Genomic DNA, 17516 nt, shown 5'->3' with positions numbered 1-17516 from the left:
ACAAGGTGGGTTTCTGGCATGGCCATCTCTATCCACTAAGGCTCTGATGTGACCCCTTCACACAAGGCACCTGCAGGGGGGAACTCATGCCCCTCTAATGCCAGCAACAGGTGACGTACTTCAGAAATCTCCTGATTTCCTCTAGTGGGGTTTGGCAACCCCCGGGAACCAGCCAGATCAGGCTAGCACCTGAATGTTATTACTCCATAGCTACCTCTCTGGGCCTCAGTTTCCCCATCTGGAAAAAGAACACCCACCACACTTGGCCTTCAAATGTGGATTTTTTTCCTAACAAGATGGGGAACTCACTCCTTAAAAAATAATCCCACTTAAAGGCAAGACTAGTAAAAGGCAAAGCATGTCAGAGACTTAACATTTTGTCTCCCCAACCCCCGTGAAAGGGCCTGCACACTCCGGGTGTTTGGCTAAAACCTCAGAAGCTTCAGAAGTAGGTAAGGCTTTTTTTCAGCCCAGAGGAGGCCACGTTGGTGGGACTATAACTTTCTCCAGCCCTGGGGAAAAGGAGGCAATTTATGGCTCAGGGAACAACCTTAAAATAGCTTTCCCTCAGTTCGAAAATGCAGTGTTTAAATTTATAGAAAAACCCACAGGTTCCTGGCAGCTGGGCGCTGCAGCTGGCAAGCTGAATGCTGGCCAGGGCAGTACCCACTTTCACTCCCCCTCCCCCCTCTGCCAGGCTGCTCTCCATCAAAGCCACCCATTTTCCCAGCCCTTACCAAGCATGCCTAGCCACAGCTCCCAAACAGCCAGACTAGCGCCATGATTTTTAAAAAGATGCAAAATGTTTTTAATTAAAAAACCAGCAAGTCTTATAAAAATGAACCAGGCAGCGAATGCCCACCTGTCTCCTTATTTACAGTAATACAATATCTGTCACAGTCACTATGTACAATATTATAAAAAAAAATGTTGCAGACAGTACAAATGAAGGCTGGATTTTTTCACAAGGCATCAAGCCTCGATCCTCTAGTGTAGACCCGGTGGGGAAAAAACAGCACTTAATTATTGCACCATTTTGAAAACAAAACTCGTCAAGGAGGATCGTGGTTTTCTCCCACCGGGCCTTCAGTCTCTGATGAGGGCCAGAGCGGCGGCATCGTCGTCGGGGGTCGTCGGGGGTCGTGGAAGTCTCCTCGGTGGCCACGTTGTGCCCAGCCCGGTCCTTAGACCCAATAAATACCAGTCACAATTTGGGAGGAGTCCGCGCCCGGTGCGTGGGACCTGCCACGGTCGAGCGCTAGTGGGCGGGTCGTCCAGGCTACATGTGCCGCTTCATGTGCAGCGCCAGGTGATCAGAGCGCGAGAAGGCACGGTCACATAGGTGGCACTGGAAAGGCCGGTGGCCCGTGTGCTTGCGGTAGTGGCGCGTGAGTTCGTCTGAGCGCGCGAACTTCCAGCCGCAGCCGTCCCAGTTGCAGTGGTAGGGCTTCTCGCCTGCAGAGAAGGGCGAGTACGGGCCTCAGTTTCCCTCCCTGTGACTCGGCTGCCCAACTGTGGCCCCAGTGCTCAAACCCTGACATGCATGCATAGTAGTGGCTACTTAGGAGTGCGCAACCTAACCCATACCAGCTCCCTGAGGCGACGCCCCCTACGTTTTGAACCTTTAAGGATCTTAGGCACTTGTCTCTCCATCCTCCTGATTCTTGCCCCCAGCGGCTCCGAAGCCCGCACTGTCCGCTCCCCAGTGTTTGGAACCACGCCCTCTAAGCTCGCAAGCTCTCCCCAACATTCTGAGACAGTCTCCCTAGGGCTCCTAAGTGCGCACCTTCTCCCCAAAGTTCTGAGCCACACTCCCAGGAGGGTCCTAAGCGTGTGCCTCCTCCTCAGCATTCTGCGACAGTTCCCCTAAGGTTACTAAAAGCATTACCTCTTCCCCAACCTCCCGAGCTACGCGCCACCGGAAGTCCTAAAAGTGCGCGCCCCCTGCCCAGTCTCTTGGACCACGCCTTCCAGGGGGTTTCTGATCGTGCCCCTCCTCCTGCACCGTAGCCCTCGCCCACTCTCGCCTCTCACCTGTGTGCGTGCGGAGGTGCGCCTTGAGGTGCGAGCTCTTGGTGTAGGTCTTGCCGCAGCCGGTGTAGCTGCAGGTGTGTGTGGCGGTGCGCTTGCGGGGCCAGGAGCGGCGGCCGCGCTTAGGCTTGGTCTCCAGCAGCTCCAGCGGGGACGCGGGCGGCGTGAGGAGACCTCGGGCGGAGGGCGGTGCCAAACCCAGAGCTGCAGCGGCCGCAGCAGCTGCGTCGTCGAAGAGACCGAAGGCGCCGGGCGCGGGCGGCGCGTAATGCAGGCCCGGCCCGGGAGCGCCGAAGCCGGGGGCGCCGAAAGGCGGCGGGTAGGGGGCGCGCGGACCAGGCGCGGGCAGGCGCGCGGGGCCGTCGGGGCTGAGCGGCGGCGTGTCGGGCGGCGGAGGAGGGCGGCTCCCGGGGCTTCGCATGCATGAGGGTGCCTGGCCCGGAGCGCCCTCGCGCTTGAGGCCTCGCGGCCCGCGGGCCAGACCGGGTGCGCAGCCGTAGCCTCCGCCACCTTCCGCCTCGGGGGGCTCGGCCTTCACCAGGCGGCCGGGAGGCGCCAGCAGGAAACGGCCGTGCAGCGCGGGCCCCGGCGGCACGTCTAGGTCCGGAGGCAGCAATTCTGACACCAGGCCGCCCCCCGGGGCACCGTACGGCGGCGGCGCACCGGGCTCGGAGTAGTAGAATGCAGGCGGAGGCGGCTCCGGGGCGGCTTCAGCGCCCAAGCCGTCTAGCCCCATGGACAGGATGAAGTCCAGTACACTGTTGAGGTCGTCGTCGGTGCCGCCTGCCTCGGGCTCTGTGCGCGACCAGCGCTGCGGGTGACAGGGCGATGGAGCACGGGCGTGAGCGCGCGGCGGGACCCGGGGACCGCCTCCCGCCGCCTGCGTTCTAGTACTTTCTACCGGCACTACCCTGAATTCGCCGTTTTCGCCTCCAAGATTCTGCCACCCTATACCCGCCATCCCCGCCGCCTGCGTTCTACTACCCTGAGCCGGCCGCCCCCGCCGTCCCTGCCGCCCTCACCTCCTGCAGGCCGCGCTCGCGACACGGGCTGGCGAAAGTGGAGAAGGACGGCAGGATGGGCTCGCTCAGCGCCATGGCCGGGACCCGGGGCTGACGCGGTTTCGGACACCGGTGAACGACTGGTGGGGCGCAGGCGGGCGGGGACAGATCTGCGGGCCGCGGCCCGGCCCGCCCAAGCCTTATAGATGCGGCGCGCGGGGGCCGGGCCAAGGCGGCGGCGGCGGCGGAAACGCGTCCCGGATGGGGACGAACTCCGGGCGCAGCCTAAATTTAGCCGCGGTATATAAGCCGGCGGGCGGCGGCGGCCCTGGCCACTGCGGCCGCCAGAGCCCTGCTCTGCTAGCCGGCCCCTCGGGTGAGGACAGGCCGCGCCCACAGCCCGGGCCCGCCCCTGCGTGTCTCCTTGGCGACGGCATCAACACACGCTCCACAACAGCTTGGGACGCCCGGGATCCCCCGGGGAACCCCGTGGGCTCCCGCCCGCGCGCCGACGGGGAGGACCTGGAGCAGGCTTGGCATCCGGGACCTGGGACTCTGAGCTGGGCCCCGCCGCCTCCCAGGATCCCTGATAGATGGGGTGAATGGGCCCTAACGTCTCAAAGGGTTCCCTAGAACCTCTGATGGGTGACGCGGTTGGCCACAGTCTCAGAGAAGTCCCCAGAATTCTAGATGAATGGGAAGACTGAGTCCAACAACCTCAGGATGGGGATCCGCAGAAACCCCGATGGATGGGGAGATTGGGGTTCCCAGGACTCATGATGGATGAAGAGACTCAGCCCCTCATTTTCTGGGGGTCCACCTAGCCTGACCCGCTGTTTTGCCCATCACCCTGAAAAAATCTTGCATGATGACATCAGGAAATGCTCAGTCTTGGAGACACTGTCCCTCAAGGAAGCCCTTCAGAGAGAGGAAACTGAGGCCCAAGGGGCACCGGGACAGGCTTTAGGTGGGTCTGGTGACTTTACTGACTTACATGAGTGAAGAGACTCAAGACAAGATGACAATCTGCTCCAGCACAGATGTAGCACTGGGTGGGGACTCAGGGAACAAGATGCCTGCTGGGCATCTTAAATATACCACCTCAGTTCCCCACACCACAGCCCTGCCAGCAAGGGACTGTCACTCCCTTTTTCACTGTATGGGCACAGGGAACACAGCAGTTAACAGACAGATAAAGACCCCTGTCCTTGGGGTCTTCCACTCTAGTTGGGAGAGGTGTAAAATAAACAGGTATATTGGGGATAGGGGCCTTTTGTAAAAATAAAGCAGGAGAGGGAGATAAAGTGTGTGTGATGGGGGAGAGACAGGATGGTGAGATTTGGAACCTCACCCAGGAGGAGTTGTGTGAGTCAAGACCTAGAGAAAGGGGGAGCCAAGTGGATATTAGAAAGATAACGTCTCATGATAGGACTATGTCCAGCCTTGGTCTCTTGACACCAGGGCCCACATTCAGGCCTGAGTCAATGACCAGGATTAGTGTAGTCAGTCCCATGGCCAGTTGGCAAGAGGTGCAGGCAGCTCCTGCCCTGGAAGCCTTCCTTGGGAGCCAGAGGGCTTTGTCACCGGCAGCAGCTGGAGTGCCATAGACCAGGGCTACTACAGGGGGGTGGCCTTTGCACCACACAGGCGCCAAGGAACCTTTTTTGGGCCCACAATCCTGGACCCTCCCAGCTGCAAGGAGCCTTAGAGGTGAGCCACCTCACTGTGATTCATCCAATTGTAGATTAAACAAATACTTGCTGATAAACCCTATTTGCCAGGCATTACGGACCCAGAAGTGCCTCAGTACCGGGCACAATTTCTGGAGGAGGCAGAGAGCTTTACCAGGCTGCTGGGGGCTTCAGGTTGAGCTCAGATGTGGCTTCCACTGTGATGGTTGAGAGCCTTGGCCTCTGACCCCCTGCTGAATGACATGAAGCCAGTGGCTTTGCCCCTCTAGACTTGCTTCCTCATCTGTGGAATGCAGACAGTAATAGTACCTTACCCCAAAGGGATACTGTGAGGGTCTAAGTGGGCTCTTTCTTTTTTTGTGGAAGTGTTGATGACATCCCAGGAACTCTCTTTTAAGTGTTTTTCTTGTTGCCTTTCTCTGAGCCTCAGTTTCCATGTTTGATAACAAGGGGAAAATTTAGGGAATTGAATTTGGTCCCTAAGATGCATGATTCTCATGCAGTTGCAGGCTTTGGATCTCTCCTCTGCCTCCTCCAGCTCCTGCAGCTCACTCCAGCCCATCCCTGTCACACTGTTTCCTCACAGGACCTGGAACACAAGTACCTTTCCCCCTCCAGGCCTTTGTACTTGCTCTGCCTTCCACCAGGTCTGCCTTCCTCTCACTTTCCAGTTGCTTGGCTCTGGCTTATCCTCCCCAACCCCCTAATTAATGAACTTTTTTTTTTTTAGAGCAGTGTTAGGTTTATAGAAAAAAAATAAGCAGATAGTACAGAGTTCTCATATAATCCCACACCCTTACACACACAGTTTTTCCTATTAGTAACGTCTTGCATTAGAGTTGTACATTTGTTACAATTGAGGAGACACTGTTGCCTGACCAGGCAGTGGCGCAGTGGATGAAGTGTCGGACTGGGATGCGGAGGACCCAGGTTCGAGACCCCAAGCTCACCAGCTTGAGTGCAGGCTCATCTGGCTTGAGCAAAAAAAAAAAAGTTCACCAGCTTAGACCCAAGGTCGCTGGCTCTGGCAAGGGGTTACTCCATCTGCTGAGGGCCCGCAGTCAGGGCACATGTGAGGGAGCATTGGTGAGCAACTAAGGTGTTGCAACGAAAAACTGATAATTGATGCTTCTCATCTCTCTCCGTTCCTGTCTGTCTGTCCCTATCTATCCCTCTCTCTCTCTCTCTCTCTCTCTGTTCCTGTGGAAAAAAAAAAAAAAAAGGAAGAGATACTGTTGACTCATTATTATTAACTAAAGCCTGCAGTGTAGTTTAGGGTTCATTCTTTGCATTGTGCATTCTATAGGTTTAGAGGAATGCATAATGTTTATATATCTACTGTTACACTATCATACAGAATCATTTCACTGTCCTTTAAAAGTCTCTTGTGCTCCACCTCTCCACCCCTCTCTCTCCCTGGTTGGGTTCTACAGTTTTGCCTTTTCCAGAATGTTATCTAGTTGGACTCATACAGGATATAACTTTTTCAGACTGGCTTCTTGCACTTAGCAATATGCATTTAATGTTCCTCCATGTATTTTTGTGGCTTGATAGCTCATGTCTTTTTATCACTGAGTAAGATTCTGTGGTCTGGATGTAACACAGTTTATCTGTGGTTGCTTTCGGTTTTGGGCAATAGTTGCTATATTGAATATATATTGAATATGACTGCTATACACAAGACTTTTTCCTGGACATAAGGTTTCAAATTAATTGGATAAATACCTAGGAATGCAATTGATGGATCATAAGATAGACTACGTATAGGTTTGTAGGAAACTGCCCAAAAGTCTCCCTAAGTAGCTGTACCATTTGCATTCCTGTCAGCAATGAATAAATCAGTATTCTGGTTGCTCCTCATCCTTAATAGCATTTGGTGTCAGTTTTCCCCATTTTAGCCATTCAAATAGGTGTGCGGGGGTGTCTCATTGCTGTTTTGATTTGCAGTCTCCCTATGACATCTGCTATGGAGCATGTTTTCATATGCTTATTTGCCATCTGTATATCTTCTTTGATGAGGTGTCTCTTTCAGATCTTCGGCCCAGTTTTTAATTGGGTTGTTTTATACAGTGTTAAGAGTTGTTTGTATATTTTGGACACTAGTTCTTTATCTGATAGGCATTTTGCAAAGATTTGCTTCCAGTCTGTGCCTGTCTTTTGCAAAGCAGAAGTCTTTCATTTTAATGAAGACCAGCTCGTCAATTTTCCCTTTCACAAATTGTGCTCTTGGTGTTGTATCTAAAAAGTCACTGCCAAACCCAAAGTCATCTGCATTTCTCCCTATGTTATTGTCTAGAAGATTTATTGGTTTGCATGTGTATACCTGGTGGTTCCAAGACCATTTGTTGAAAAGACTGTTCTCACCCTGGCCAGGTAGCTCAGTTAGAGCATCATTTCCATATGCCAAGTTTGAGGGTTCATACAAGAATTGACCAATGAATGCATAAATAAGTGAAACAGGAAATTGATATTTCTCTTTCTCTTTCTTCCTTCCTTTCTCTCTAAAATATTTCTTTTTCTCCTGTCTTCTCTCTCTGCCTTCGTCTTTTTCTTTAAAATTAATCAATAAATTTAAAAAAAAATAATAAAAGAAAGAGAAAGAGCCTGACCAGGCGGTGGCGCAGTGGATAGATCATTGGACTGGGACGCGGAGGACCCGAGTTCGAGATCCCGAGGTTACCAGCTTGAGTGTGGGCTCATCTGGTTTGAGCAAAGCTCATCAGCTTCAGCCCAAGATTGCTGGCTCGAGCAAGGGGTCACTTGGTCTGCTGTAGCCCCACAGTCAAGGCACATATGAGAAATCAATCAATGGACAACTAAGGAACCGCAATGAAGAATTGATGTTTCTCATCTCTCTCCCTTCCTGTCTGTCTGTCCCTATCTGTCCCTCTCTCTGACTGTGTCTCTGCCAAAAAAAAAAAAAAAAAAAAAAAAAAAAGGAAAGAGAAGGATGTTCTCAGCTCTGTGTGAGTGTGCGCTTCCAGCTCTAGCCCCACCCAGCCAGCTCCTCCCCAGGCTGTATAGTTCCTTTCTCCAACTCCTTCTTTTGTTTGTTCTACAGCACTTTTCGCCATTAGTTGTTTAAAAAAATTTTTTTTAATTGATTTTTTTTTTGGTATTTTTCTGAAGTTGGAAACAGGGAGGCAGTCAGACAGACTCCCGCATGCGCCCGACCAGGATCCACCCGGCATGCCCACCAGGGGGCGATGCTCTGCCCATCTGGGGCGTCGCTCTGTTGCAACCAGAGCCATTCTAGCGCCTGAGGCAGAGGCCATGGAGCCATCCTCAGCGCCTAGGCCAACTTTGCTCCAATGGAGCCTCGGCTGCAGGAGGGGAAGAGAGAGACAGAGAGGAAGGAGAGGGGGAGGGGTGGAGAAGCAGATGGGCGCCTCTCCTGTGTGCCCTGGCCGGGAATTGAACCCGGGACTCCCGCACACCAGGCCGACACTCTACTACTGAGCCAACTGGCCAGGGCCTTAATTGATTTTAGAGAGAGAGAGAGAGAGAAACATCGATTTGTTGTTGCACCTGCAATCTTGGTATATTGGGAGGACAGTCTAACCAATTGAGCTACCTGGCCAGGGCCACCATTGGTCATTATTTTTATCCAACCCTTTGCTTTTTTACTGACTTCTCAGCAAGTAGTGTGTGAGCTGTGGAGAGGGTGGGAGCTGGGTCTGTATTGGACACACTGTGCTCTTCAAGCCCAGCCCAGCACACAGTAGGTGCTTGGTAGACATTCACTGATAAACAGACAAACCAGTAAGAGGATCTATCTCTTGTGGGTTCTCAGAACTCCTGAGAGTGCCTCTCCACTCCTGCAGGATTGTCCATACTTTCTCCTCCTCAGCCCAGCCTTCTATGGACTTTTTCTGTCACCATGGTAATAGGTTGAATATATCCCCCAAATTAAGATATGTCCAGATCCTAACCCACAGTACCTATGAATGTGACACAGAAACACAAGCACAGAGAAGACAGCCGTGTGAAGACAGGGGCAGGGATTGGAGTAAGGTAGCTACTGCCAAGGAACACCAAAGAGTGCCTGGGGCCACTGAAAGCGGGAGAGAGGCCTTGGATTGATTCTCGCCCAGACCTCATCAGAAGGAACCAAACTTGTCGACACCTTGATTTTAGACTTCTGGCCCCTAGAATAATAACAGAATGCATTTCTGCTGTTTTAAGCCACCCGGTTTGTGTCAGTTTGTTGTGGCTGCCCCAGAAAGCTCATATATCATGGTAACTAGCTGCTTTGCCCCACTTCCTCTCCAGACAGGGAGCCCTGTAAGGTAGGGACCTCCCTGGATTCAGCTCTGTGTCTCTCAGGCCCAGCTATGGACCTGGTGTTGAAACAAACATGATACGAGAATGCTGGCTACCCACCAGCACCTCCCAGGGTAGTATGGACACTTCAGAGTGCCCAGTGAATAGAACCAACACACAGAGTCACCAATGAATGGAAAGAGCACAGACCTTAGTTGACATTTTTGTTGTGTGACCATAGGCATGTCCTTTAACTTCTCTGAGCCTCAGATTCATTGTGAAATATGAGATGACATGAGTAGTTGCTCAAGAGTGCTTGCTGTTGGCCCTGACCGGTTGGCTCAGTGGTAGAGCGTCGACCTGGCGTGCAGAAGTCCCGGGTTCGATTCCCGGCCAGGGCACACAGGAGAAGCGCCCATTTGCTTCTCCACCCCTCCCCCTCTCCTTCCTCTCTTTCTCTCTCTTCCCCTCCCGCAACTGAGGCTCCATTGGAGCAAAGATGGCCCGGGCGCTGGGGATGGCTCCTTGGCCTCTGTCCCAGGCGCTGGAGTGGCTCTGGTCGCAACAGAGCAATGCCCCGGAGGGGCAGAGCATCACCCCCTGGTGGGCAGAGCTTCGCCCCTGGTGGGCGTGCCGGGTGGATCCCAGTCGGGCGCATGCGGGAGTCTGTCTGACTGTCTCTCCCCGTTTCCAGCTTCAGAAAAATACAAAAAAAAAAAAAAAAAAGAGTGCTTGCTGCCTAATTAAGGGCATGAACCAATGAGCCAGACAGGGGATGCTGAACAGGGCACCATGGGAGAGGCTCAGTGTTGGGGCAGGGTTGTTTGGAGCATGGCTCCTCTCATGCTGCAGTTCTATCACCCTGCTATACAGGCCAAACCTACCTGTGTGGGTGTATGTCCCAGTGACATCTCTGGGGACAGTGCTGTTGAAGACAGTCTCTAGAGTTGAAGTCAGGTTCCCAGTGCTGCCACTTACTAGGTGGGTGAATTATTCTTGTCAAAGATTTGAAGACTGAGCAGCCTGTCTCATCAGCTGCTGGAGGGCAGAACAGGAGCCTCCTGTTAAGGTAAAAGACACATCTCCAGGGATTATGTGGTCAGTAAGTGAATTGATGATGTTGAGACACAAGGTGGGTGCTAAGTGTCATGAGTAAGTTCCGAAAAGGTAGGGAAAGGCTGTGTCTGTGCCTTGTCCCCATCTCCTGTTTGGGTCTAATCCATTGATTATGTTTTGAGCCCTGTGCTGGCACAGATTCTAAAATTGCATCCAGGTTCAGTGCTAGGAAACACTATTGTGATTGATTAATGATGTCTGTCTGTGATTGATTGGTGATGTTTGTCACTGGTGGAGGCTTGTATGAATAGTATGTATATCTTTGCACTTATAATCTGCTGGCAGGCTGCCTATAATGGCTCAGGAAACTTGCGAATCAAAAGTTTTCCATTTGAGCAACAAATAAACATTAAACTCCCTCTCCATGATCTGCTGGACATGGAGAGGAAACTAAAAAAAATACATGGTCCATTTCTCCTTACAGAGAATCTTGACCTGGGTCCTGGCCAATTCCTTATTTCCTTTATTTCTTTCTACTTTTCTACTAGAGTTTAGTCTTCCTCTCCCTTAACCAGCTGTTCCACCCCAAACAGCTATTGTGTATAGCTGGCCCAACTCCCAAGAGCAAACACTCAGGAATTCTACAGAAAACACGTCACCTAAAATACAGCTGAGCTTCCAAGACAAGTTATGTACACTCTAGAGGAATTACAGTCACATGATAGCGCCAACTGGACAATGACTCCCAGCTGGGTTGATTGGGGTGTTTCTGCTTAGGTTTGCGCAACTCTTTTCACAGTGTCTTGCCAAACTGGGCTCCCCATACTGCAAAGATGTTTGGCAGCTCAGCGTTTCTGAAGGATGGGAAGTATTGCTGCCAGGGATGCCCCTGAAAGTGGGCTTCTTATTGAGCTCATCGCCTCGCTGCTGCCATGCTCAGAGCCAAGGCTCAGTGAGACAGGGCATTTTCCCATTTGTCTTGCTGTTTCTGGGGCTTTCTTATTGCTATGAACAATTAAGTAATGCAGTGGTGGGATTCAAATAATTTAACAACTGGTTCCTCTGCCCTAATGACCATTTTAAATATAAAAAATGATATACCAATAGGTAGTTTATTATTTCATGCATTTAATACTTAAATAACAATAAAAGAGGTATACAGAACTAGATTATAAGAGTTTTAAAATATTAATTAAAAAATATTAAATAATACCTGACAAAAACAAACTGTTATTTAAGATATTTACATATTGATTCTTGATTGGCATCCTCACTTGCAATTTTTTTTACCTATGGACAGAATGAACATTATTACTACGGGCGCTTAGAATACACACTGTTGCACAGAGGAATGTTAAAAAAGAGTAAGGAATGTAATTTGTGATTTCCACATTAGGCAGTTGCCTAGGTGCCCACCTTAGAGAGAACCCTGATTACAAGTGCCATTTTAACAACTAGTTCGCCGAACTCAACAAAAAGTTAGGTATCGGTTCTGCTGACCTGGTGCAAACCAGCTGAATGCCACCGCTGAAGTAGTGACTATATGGGGAAGGGACAAGGTTTATCTGGATGATGGCTAATGGATCTCCATAAAAACTCAGCATCCCACTAGCCAGACATGACTACTTTAGTCTCTAGTTCAACAGAAGACAGGAGAAGGGGAGGGAGCAGCATTGATTAAGCACCTACTGCGTGCCAAGCCCTACACTGAAGAGCTGCCTGTGTTTTTTCATTTAATTCTCAAAACAGGTCTTTTTAGCATAGTAAGTGATGGATATAACCAGGGGCTCAGCCAGGAGCCCCAGGTCATTTTTCTGGCCTTGGCACTTGCTGCTCAGTGACTTTGAATGAATAGCTTTCTCATTTTGGATGTTAGTCTCTTATCCATCAACAAGGCATGAGAATGCCTGCCTTCTCATGTGGATTAGAGGGAGAAACCATGTATAAAGGACTTTTCCTAGAAGAGGCCCTTCATTCCTGGTAGCAATTTTTATTGACCTAAATCAAGGGCTGACCCACCCTGGCTTGCAGCTTTAAAAAAAATAGTCAATTCGATTCCTGGCCAGGGCACACAGGAGAAGCGCCCATTTGCTTCTCCACCCCTCCGCCGCGCTTTCCTCTCTGTCTCTCTCTTCCCCTCCCGCAGCCAAGGCTCCATTGGAGCAAAGATGGCCCGGGCGCTGGGGATGGCTCTGTGGCCTCTGCCTCAGGCGCTAGAGTGGCTCTGGTCGCAACATGGCGATGCCCAGGATAGGCAGAGCATCGCCCCCTGGTGGGCAGAGCGTCGCCCCATGGTGGGCGTGCCGGGTGGATCCCGGTCGGGCGCATGCGGGAGTCTGTCTGACTGTCTCTCCCTGTTTCCAGCTTCAGAAAAATGAAAAAAAAAAAAAAAAAAATAGTCAAGTGAAATAAGTAAATCAGAAAAAACCAGGAACTGCATTATTCCATACATAGGTGGGACATAAAAGTGAAACTAAGAGACATTGATAAGAGTGTGGTGGTTAGGGGTGGGGGGGAGAGGGAAAGGGGGAGGGGGAGGAGCACAAAGAAAACTAGATAGAAGGTGACAGAGGACAATCTGACTTTGGGTGATGGATATGCAACATATTTGAATGACAAGATAACCTGGACTTGTTATCTTTGAATATATGTATCCTGATTTATTGATGTCGCCCCATTAAAAAAATAAATTAAAAAAAAAGTCAAAATATCAATAGTATTATTCTTTAGATTTCATGTGTATTCTAATGTTAATTATGTACATGTATATGTGTTTTATAATTTTTTATTATGGTGAAATTTATATAATATAAAATTCGCCTGATCAGGCGGTGGCGCAGTGGATAGAGCGTCGGACTGGGATGCAGAAGACTCCGAGGTCGCCAGCTTGAATGCGGGCTCATCTGGTTTGAGCAAAGCTCACTAGCTTGAGCCCAAGGTCACTGGCTCAAGCAAGGGGTTACTCAGTCTGCTGTAGCCTCACGGTCAAGGCACATATGAGAAAGCAATCAATGAACAACTAAGGTGTCGCAAAGAAAAACTGATGATTGATGCTTCTCATCTCTCTTCGTTCCTGTCTGTCTGTCCCCATCTATCCCTCTCTCTGACTCTCTCTCTGTCTCTGTAAAAAAAAAAAAAAATTCATTTTAATGTGAAAAATTCAATGGCATTTAGGATATTTACAATGTCATGCAACTGTCACCTCTATCTAATTCCAGAATAATTTCATTACCCCATTAGCAAGCGCGGATGTGAGGGCGATCTGGCTGCAACATCTGTCACCCCATTGATCGCCAGGGTTGATTCGGCTGATCTGGCTGGCTAGGCGGGTGTCCCCTCCCTCCCTAACCGCTCCATGTGCGTCCCTCCGGAAGCTGCGCGCTAGCTCAGTTGAAGAGGACCACCTTCCTGGATAGAGGAGAGGACCGTTCTTCCGTCAAGGGTATACAAGTGGCTGCTCTCCCCTGCTAGAACCTCCAAACAAGTCTCAAGCAAGCGCTCCTCATTCCCGCTCCCTCAGTCCCTGACAACCCCTATTCTGCTTTCTGTCTATGGATTTGCTTGTTCTGGACACTTCATATATATACTGCTCCCAAAAATTAAGGGATATTTCAAAATGAATATGAAGCTATAAAATATCCCCTAATTTTTGGGAGCAGTTATATATACTGAATCATAAAATATGTGACTGCAGCAGCTTTTGTTTGGCTAATAGCTGAGCAAGATTTTAACATTTATGATTCTTGAAGAAAGTTAAAAGAAGACATTTCATGATACATGAACATTTTGTGAAAGTCAAATTTCAGTGTCCATAAATACATTGGCACACAGCCATGCCCTTTCATGGGTGTATCTATACTATGTACAGAGAGAGACTACATGGTCCGCAAGCAGAAAAGGTTGAATCTCTGGTCTGAAGCTTAGAGAAGTTGACTCCATGGAGAGAAGCTAGCCAGCTTCCTTTGGACTTGAGTCTGAGCTGGCCTCCACAAACTACTGCAGCCTCTCAGTATGTATCTAATAGACATTCATGTAATACTTCTTATTGGGCAGGTGCCATAAAGAGCTGTCAGCCAGAGTGAGCTGGTCTCTGTCCTTGGGCAACTCCCAGGCATTAAACCAATAATTAGCCAAATAAAGATGCTGATGAATTTGAAGACATCCTTTCAGTCAGTGGTTGGACATTCACTATCAGCATGTCTCAAGCACCTGGTTGTAAAGGTACAATTTTTTAGTGATGACCAACTGAAAGTGACTTTTTTTCTTAGATTTCTTTCTTTTTTTAATTTATTTTTTTGTTACCTGTTGGCCATAACATCTAGGGGCTGCTTTCTTGTCTTATTTTTACTTTACTGAATTTTTTGTTTTATTTGGATTTTTTCATTTCTTTTTTTTTTAAATTTTCTATTGATTTGGGGGGGGGGAGAGGAAAGGAAAGAGAGAGAGGAAGGGAAAGGGAGAGAAGTATTAACTCGCCATTCCACTTAGAAGTTCCATTTAGTTGTGTACTCATTGTTTGCCTCTATGTGCCTTCACCCGGAATTGAACCTGTGACCTCGGTGCACCAGGACGATGTTTTATCTACTGAGCCACCCAGCCAGGGCCAGATTTTAAAGTGTCTATTTTTTAGATTTATTTATATTTTATTTAAACATTTTTTTATTTATTTAAAAATTAAAATTTTTTGCCTGACTAGGCAGTGGTGCGGTAGATAGAGCATCGGATTGGGATACAGAACACCCAGGTTTGAAAGCCCGAGGTCCTTTGGCTTGAGTGCAGCTGTTCTGGCTTGAGTGCGGGCTCATCAGCTTGAGTGTGGGGTTGCTGGCATGAGCGTGAGATCATAGACATGACCCCATGGTCACTGACTTGAGCCCAAAGGTTGCTGGCTTGAGCAAGGGGTCACTCGGTCTGCTGTAGCCCCTCGGTCGAGGCACATATGAGAAAGCAATCAATGAACAACTAAGGTGCCACAATGAAGAATTGATGCTTCTCATCTCTCTCCCTTCCTGTCTGTCTGTCCCTCTCTCTGTCTCTGTAAAACAAAATTAAAATTTTGACCTTGGCCAGTTAGCTCAGTCAGTGAGAACATTATCTTGAAACAATTGGGTTGCAGGTTCAATCTCTGGTCAAGGAACATATGGAAGTGACCAATGAATGTACAACTAAGTGGAACAATAAATGAATGCTTCTCTCTCTCTTCCTCTCTCTGTCTCTCTAAAATCAATCAATAAATAATAAAAAATTAAATTTTATTTAGATTTAAAATTTTAATTTAGATTTATTTTTATTTAAAAAAATTTTTAAGCCTGACCTGCTGTGACGCAGTGGGTAAAAGCGTTGACCTGGAATGCTGAGGTCGCTGGTTCAAAACCCCAGCCTTGCCTGGTGAAGGCACATATGGGAGTTGATGCTTCCTGCTCCTTCCCCCCTTCTCTCTGTCTCTCTCTCTCTCTGTGTCTCCTCTCTCTAAAAAAACAAAATAAAAAAAAAAAAAACCTCAAAATGCTCACTAAGGATATTTAAAAAAAATTTTTTTTAACTTTATTTATTGATATTAGAGTGAGAACAAGGGAGAGAGAAGAGACAGAAGCATTGATCTGTTCCTGTATGTGCCTTGACCAGGGATTGAACTTAGAACCTTTGCATATCAGGACGACACTCTAAGCAACCAAGCTATACGGTCAGGGCTTTATTTAAAAGTTGAAAAATTGTATTTAGATTAAACTTTTTCTTTTTTTTAGATTAAAATCTTTATTTATTTATTGACTTTAGAGAGAGGAAGGGGGAGAGAGAGAAACATTGATTTGTTGCATTTATTTATGCATTATTAAAGCACTTATTTATGCATCCATTAGTGATTCTTATATGTGCCCTGACCAGGGATTGAATCTTGATGTATCAGGACAATGCTCTAACCAGTTAAGCTACCTGGCCAGGGCCTAGATTTTAAAATTTTTGATTTCACTAAAAATTTTTACATTTATTTAAATTTACATTTTTATTTAGATTTATTTTTATTTAAAATTTAAATTTTTTATTTCTATTTATTGCTATATCATCTATATACTGTAAAATTTTACCAAGTGTTGCAACCGTCACTGTGATCAGCTTTAGGACTTTCCATCACCCCAAGGAGATCCCATCCCTTAGCAGCCCATCTGGCTTGCACCCCACCCCAAGGAGATCCCTCATCCCTTTGCAGCCCATCTGGCTTGCACCCCACCCCAAGGAGATCCCATCCCTTTGCAGCCCATCTGGCTTGCACCCCACCCCAAGGAGATCCCATCCCTTTGCAGCCCATCTGGCTTGCACCCCACCCCAAGGAGATCCCTCATCCCTTTGCAGCCCATCTGGCTTGCACCTCACCCCAAGGAGACCCCACCCCTTTGCAGCCCATCTGGCTTGCCCCCCGAGCCCCAGGCAGCCACTGATGAGTTTTCTGAGTCTGTAGATTGTCCTTTCTGGACATCTCATAGAAATGCAACCATACGGTGTGGTCTTTTGGTTCTGGCTTCTTTCACTCAGCATAATTGAAGTTTGGTCATTCTGCTGTGTGTTCATTCCTTTTCATTGCTGAATAGTATTTCCTGTATGGATGGATCATAGCTTGTCTGTACCATCACCTGTTGACAGATGAAGGCTTCCTCTAAGGGTGCAATAGTTCTGTGTTGTCCCTGCAACTTCTTGGAGCCCAGGGATAACCTCATACCTATATCTTAGAAATGTACAGTGATGTCCTTTCCACCTCAGGTGTCCTGGTCTCTTTTCCTCTTATTGGCCTGGTGCTCCAGTGCTGTTGCCTGTGAAGTCACCCCTTTGCACACCTGGTCAGATCTGTTGGGCTCCCTGGCACACCTTACCAGGAGGAGGTGTCCCGCTCTCCTGGCCACCCATGTGTTCTGTACTCACTGGCCCACACAGTCATGTGTTTGACGTGATGGGGACAACACAAGAGGCCTGGAGAATGAGGGGACAGAGGCTGAGTTTGAGCCCCACACAGTCTTGGCACCTGAGGTCCCTCTTCCTGGGAGACTGGCACAGTTCCCTGACCTGCCTCTGACTTCAAGAAGGTTTGCTACTGGCTCCTGTGGATAACCAGCCTGCACAGAGCCTCCCCTTTTCCGGGAACATCGCCTGCACCCAAGCAGCTTACCCTGGTTCCCTGTCATCAGCCAGAGGAACTGGCTCTGAATCTATCTCTGCTCAGCCCCTTCCGTGGTGAACAGCCTCGAGCACATTGCTTCACCTGCTGATCTGCAGTGCCCTCTTTGGGGTGGAAGATAATAATGTTATTATGTCATTTTATCATGACCACATATTAATAATGTCAGGACCACAACAGGCTGGCCAGCATTCTGTGACGGGTGAATTTCCTACAAAGCCCATTTAACATTTTCCAAGTTTATTTGTAAAGTTCTTCATCTTTTGGGACAGGCAACTGGTTATTTCTGGGTGCCTGGAACAATTTCTT

The 17516-nt window shown here is 48.9% G+C and overlaps 1 protein-coding gene across 2 annotated transcripts; it reads right to left on the bottom strand.

Moving 5' to 3' along the window:
- Positions 1-781: 781 nt before the first annotated feature.
- Positions 782-3246, bottom strand: KLF2 (KLF transcription factor 2). Of its 2 annotated transcripts, XM_066348743.1 has the most exons (3): positions 3054-3246; positions 2035-2842; positions 782-1455 (listed from the first exon to the last, which is right to left on the bottom strand). In XM_066348743.1, exons 1-3 carry the CDS (start codon positions 3126-3128, stop codon positions 1280-1282), a joined length of 1059 nt encoding a protein of 352 aa, XP_066204840.1. In that variant the 5' UTR covers positions 3129-3246; the 3' UTR covers positions 782-1279. The 2 variants fall into 2 exon arrangements, with proteins under 2 accessions (XP_066204840.1, XP_066204833.1); XM_066348736.1 differs by lacking the exon at positions 3054-3246 and having other exon boundaries at positions 2035-3044.
- Positions 3247-17516: the final 14270 nt, after the last annotated feature.

The sequence above is a fragment of the Saccopteryx leptura genome, chromosome 1 (assembly GCF_036850995.1).
Source record: "Saccopteryx leptura isolate mSacLep1 chromosome 1, mSacLep1_pri_phased_curated, whole genome shotgun sequence".
In the NCBI taxonomy this organism is placed as follows: Eukaryota; Metazoa; Chordata; class Mammalia; order Chiroptera; family Emballonuridae; genus Saccopteryx; species Saccopteryx leptura.
This window is presented reverse-complemented; position numbering and strand designations above follow the sequence as displayed.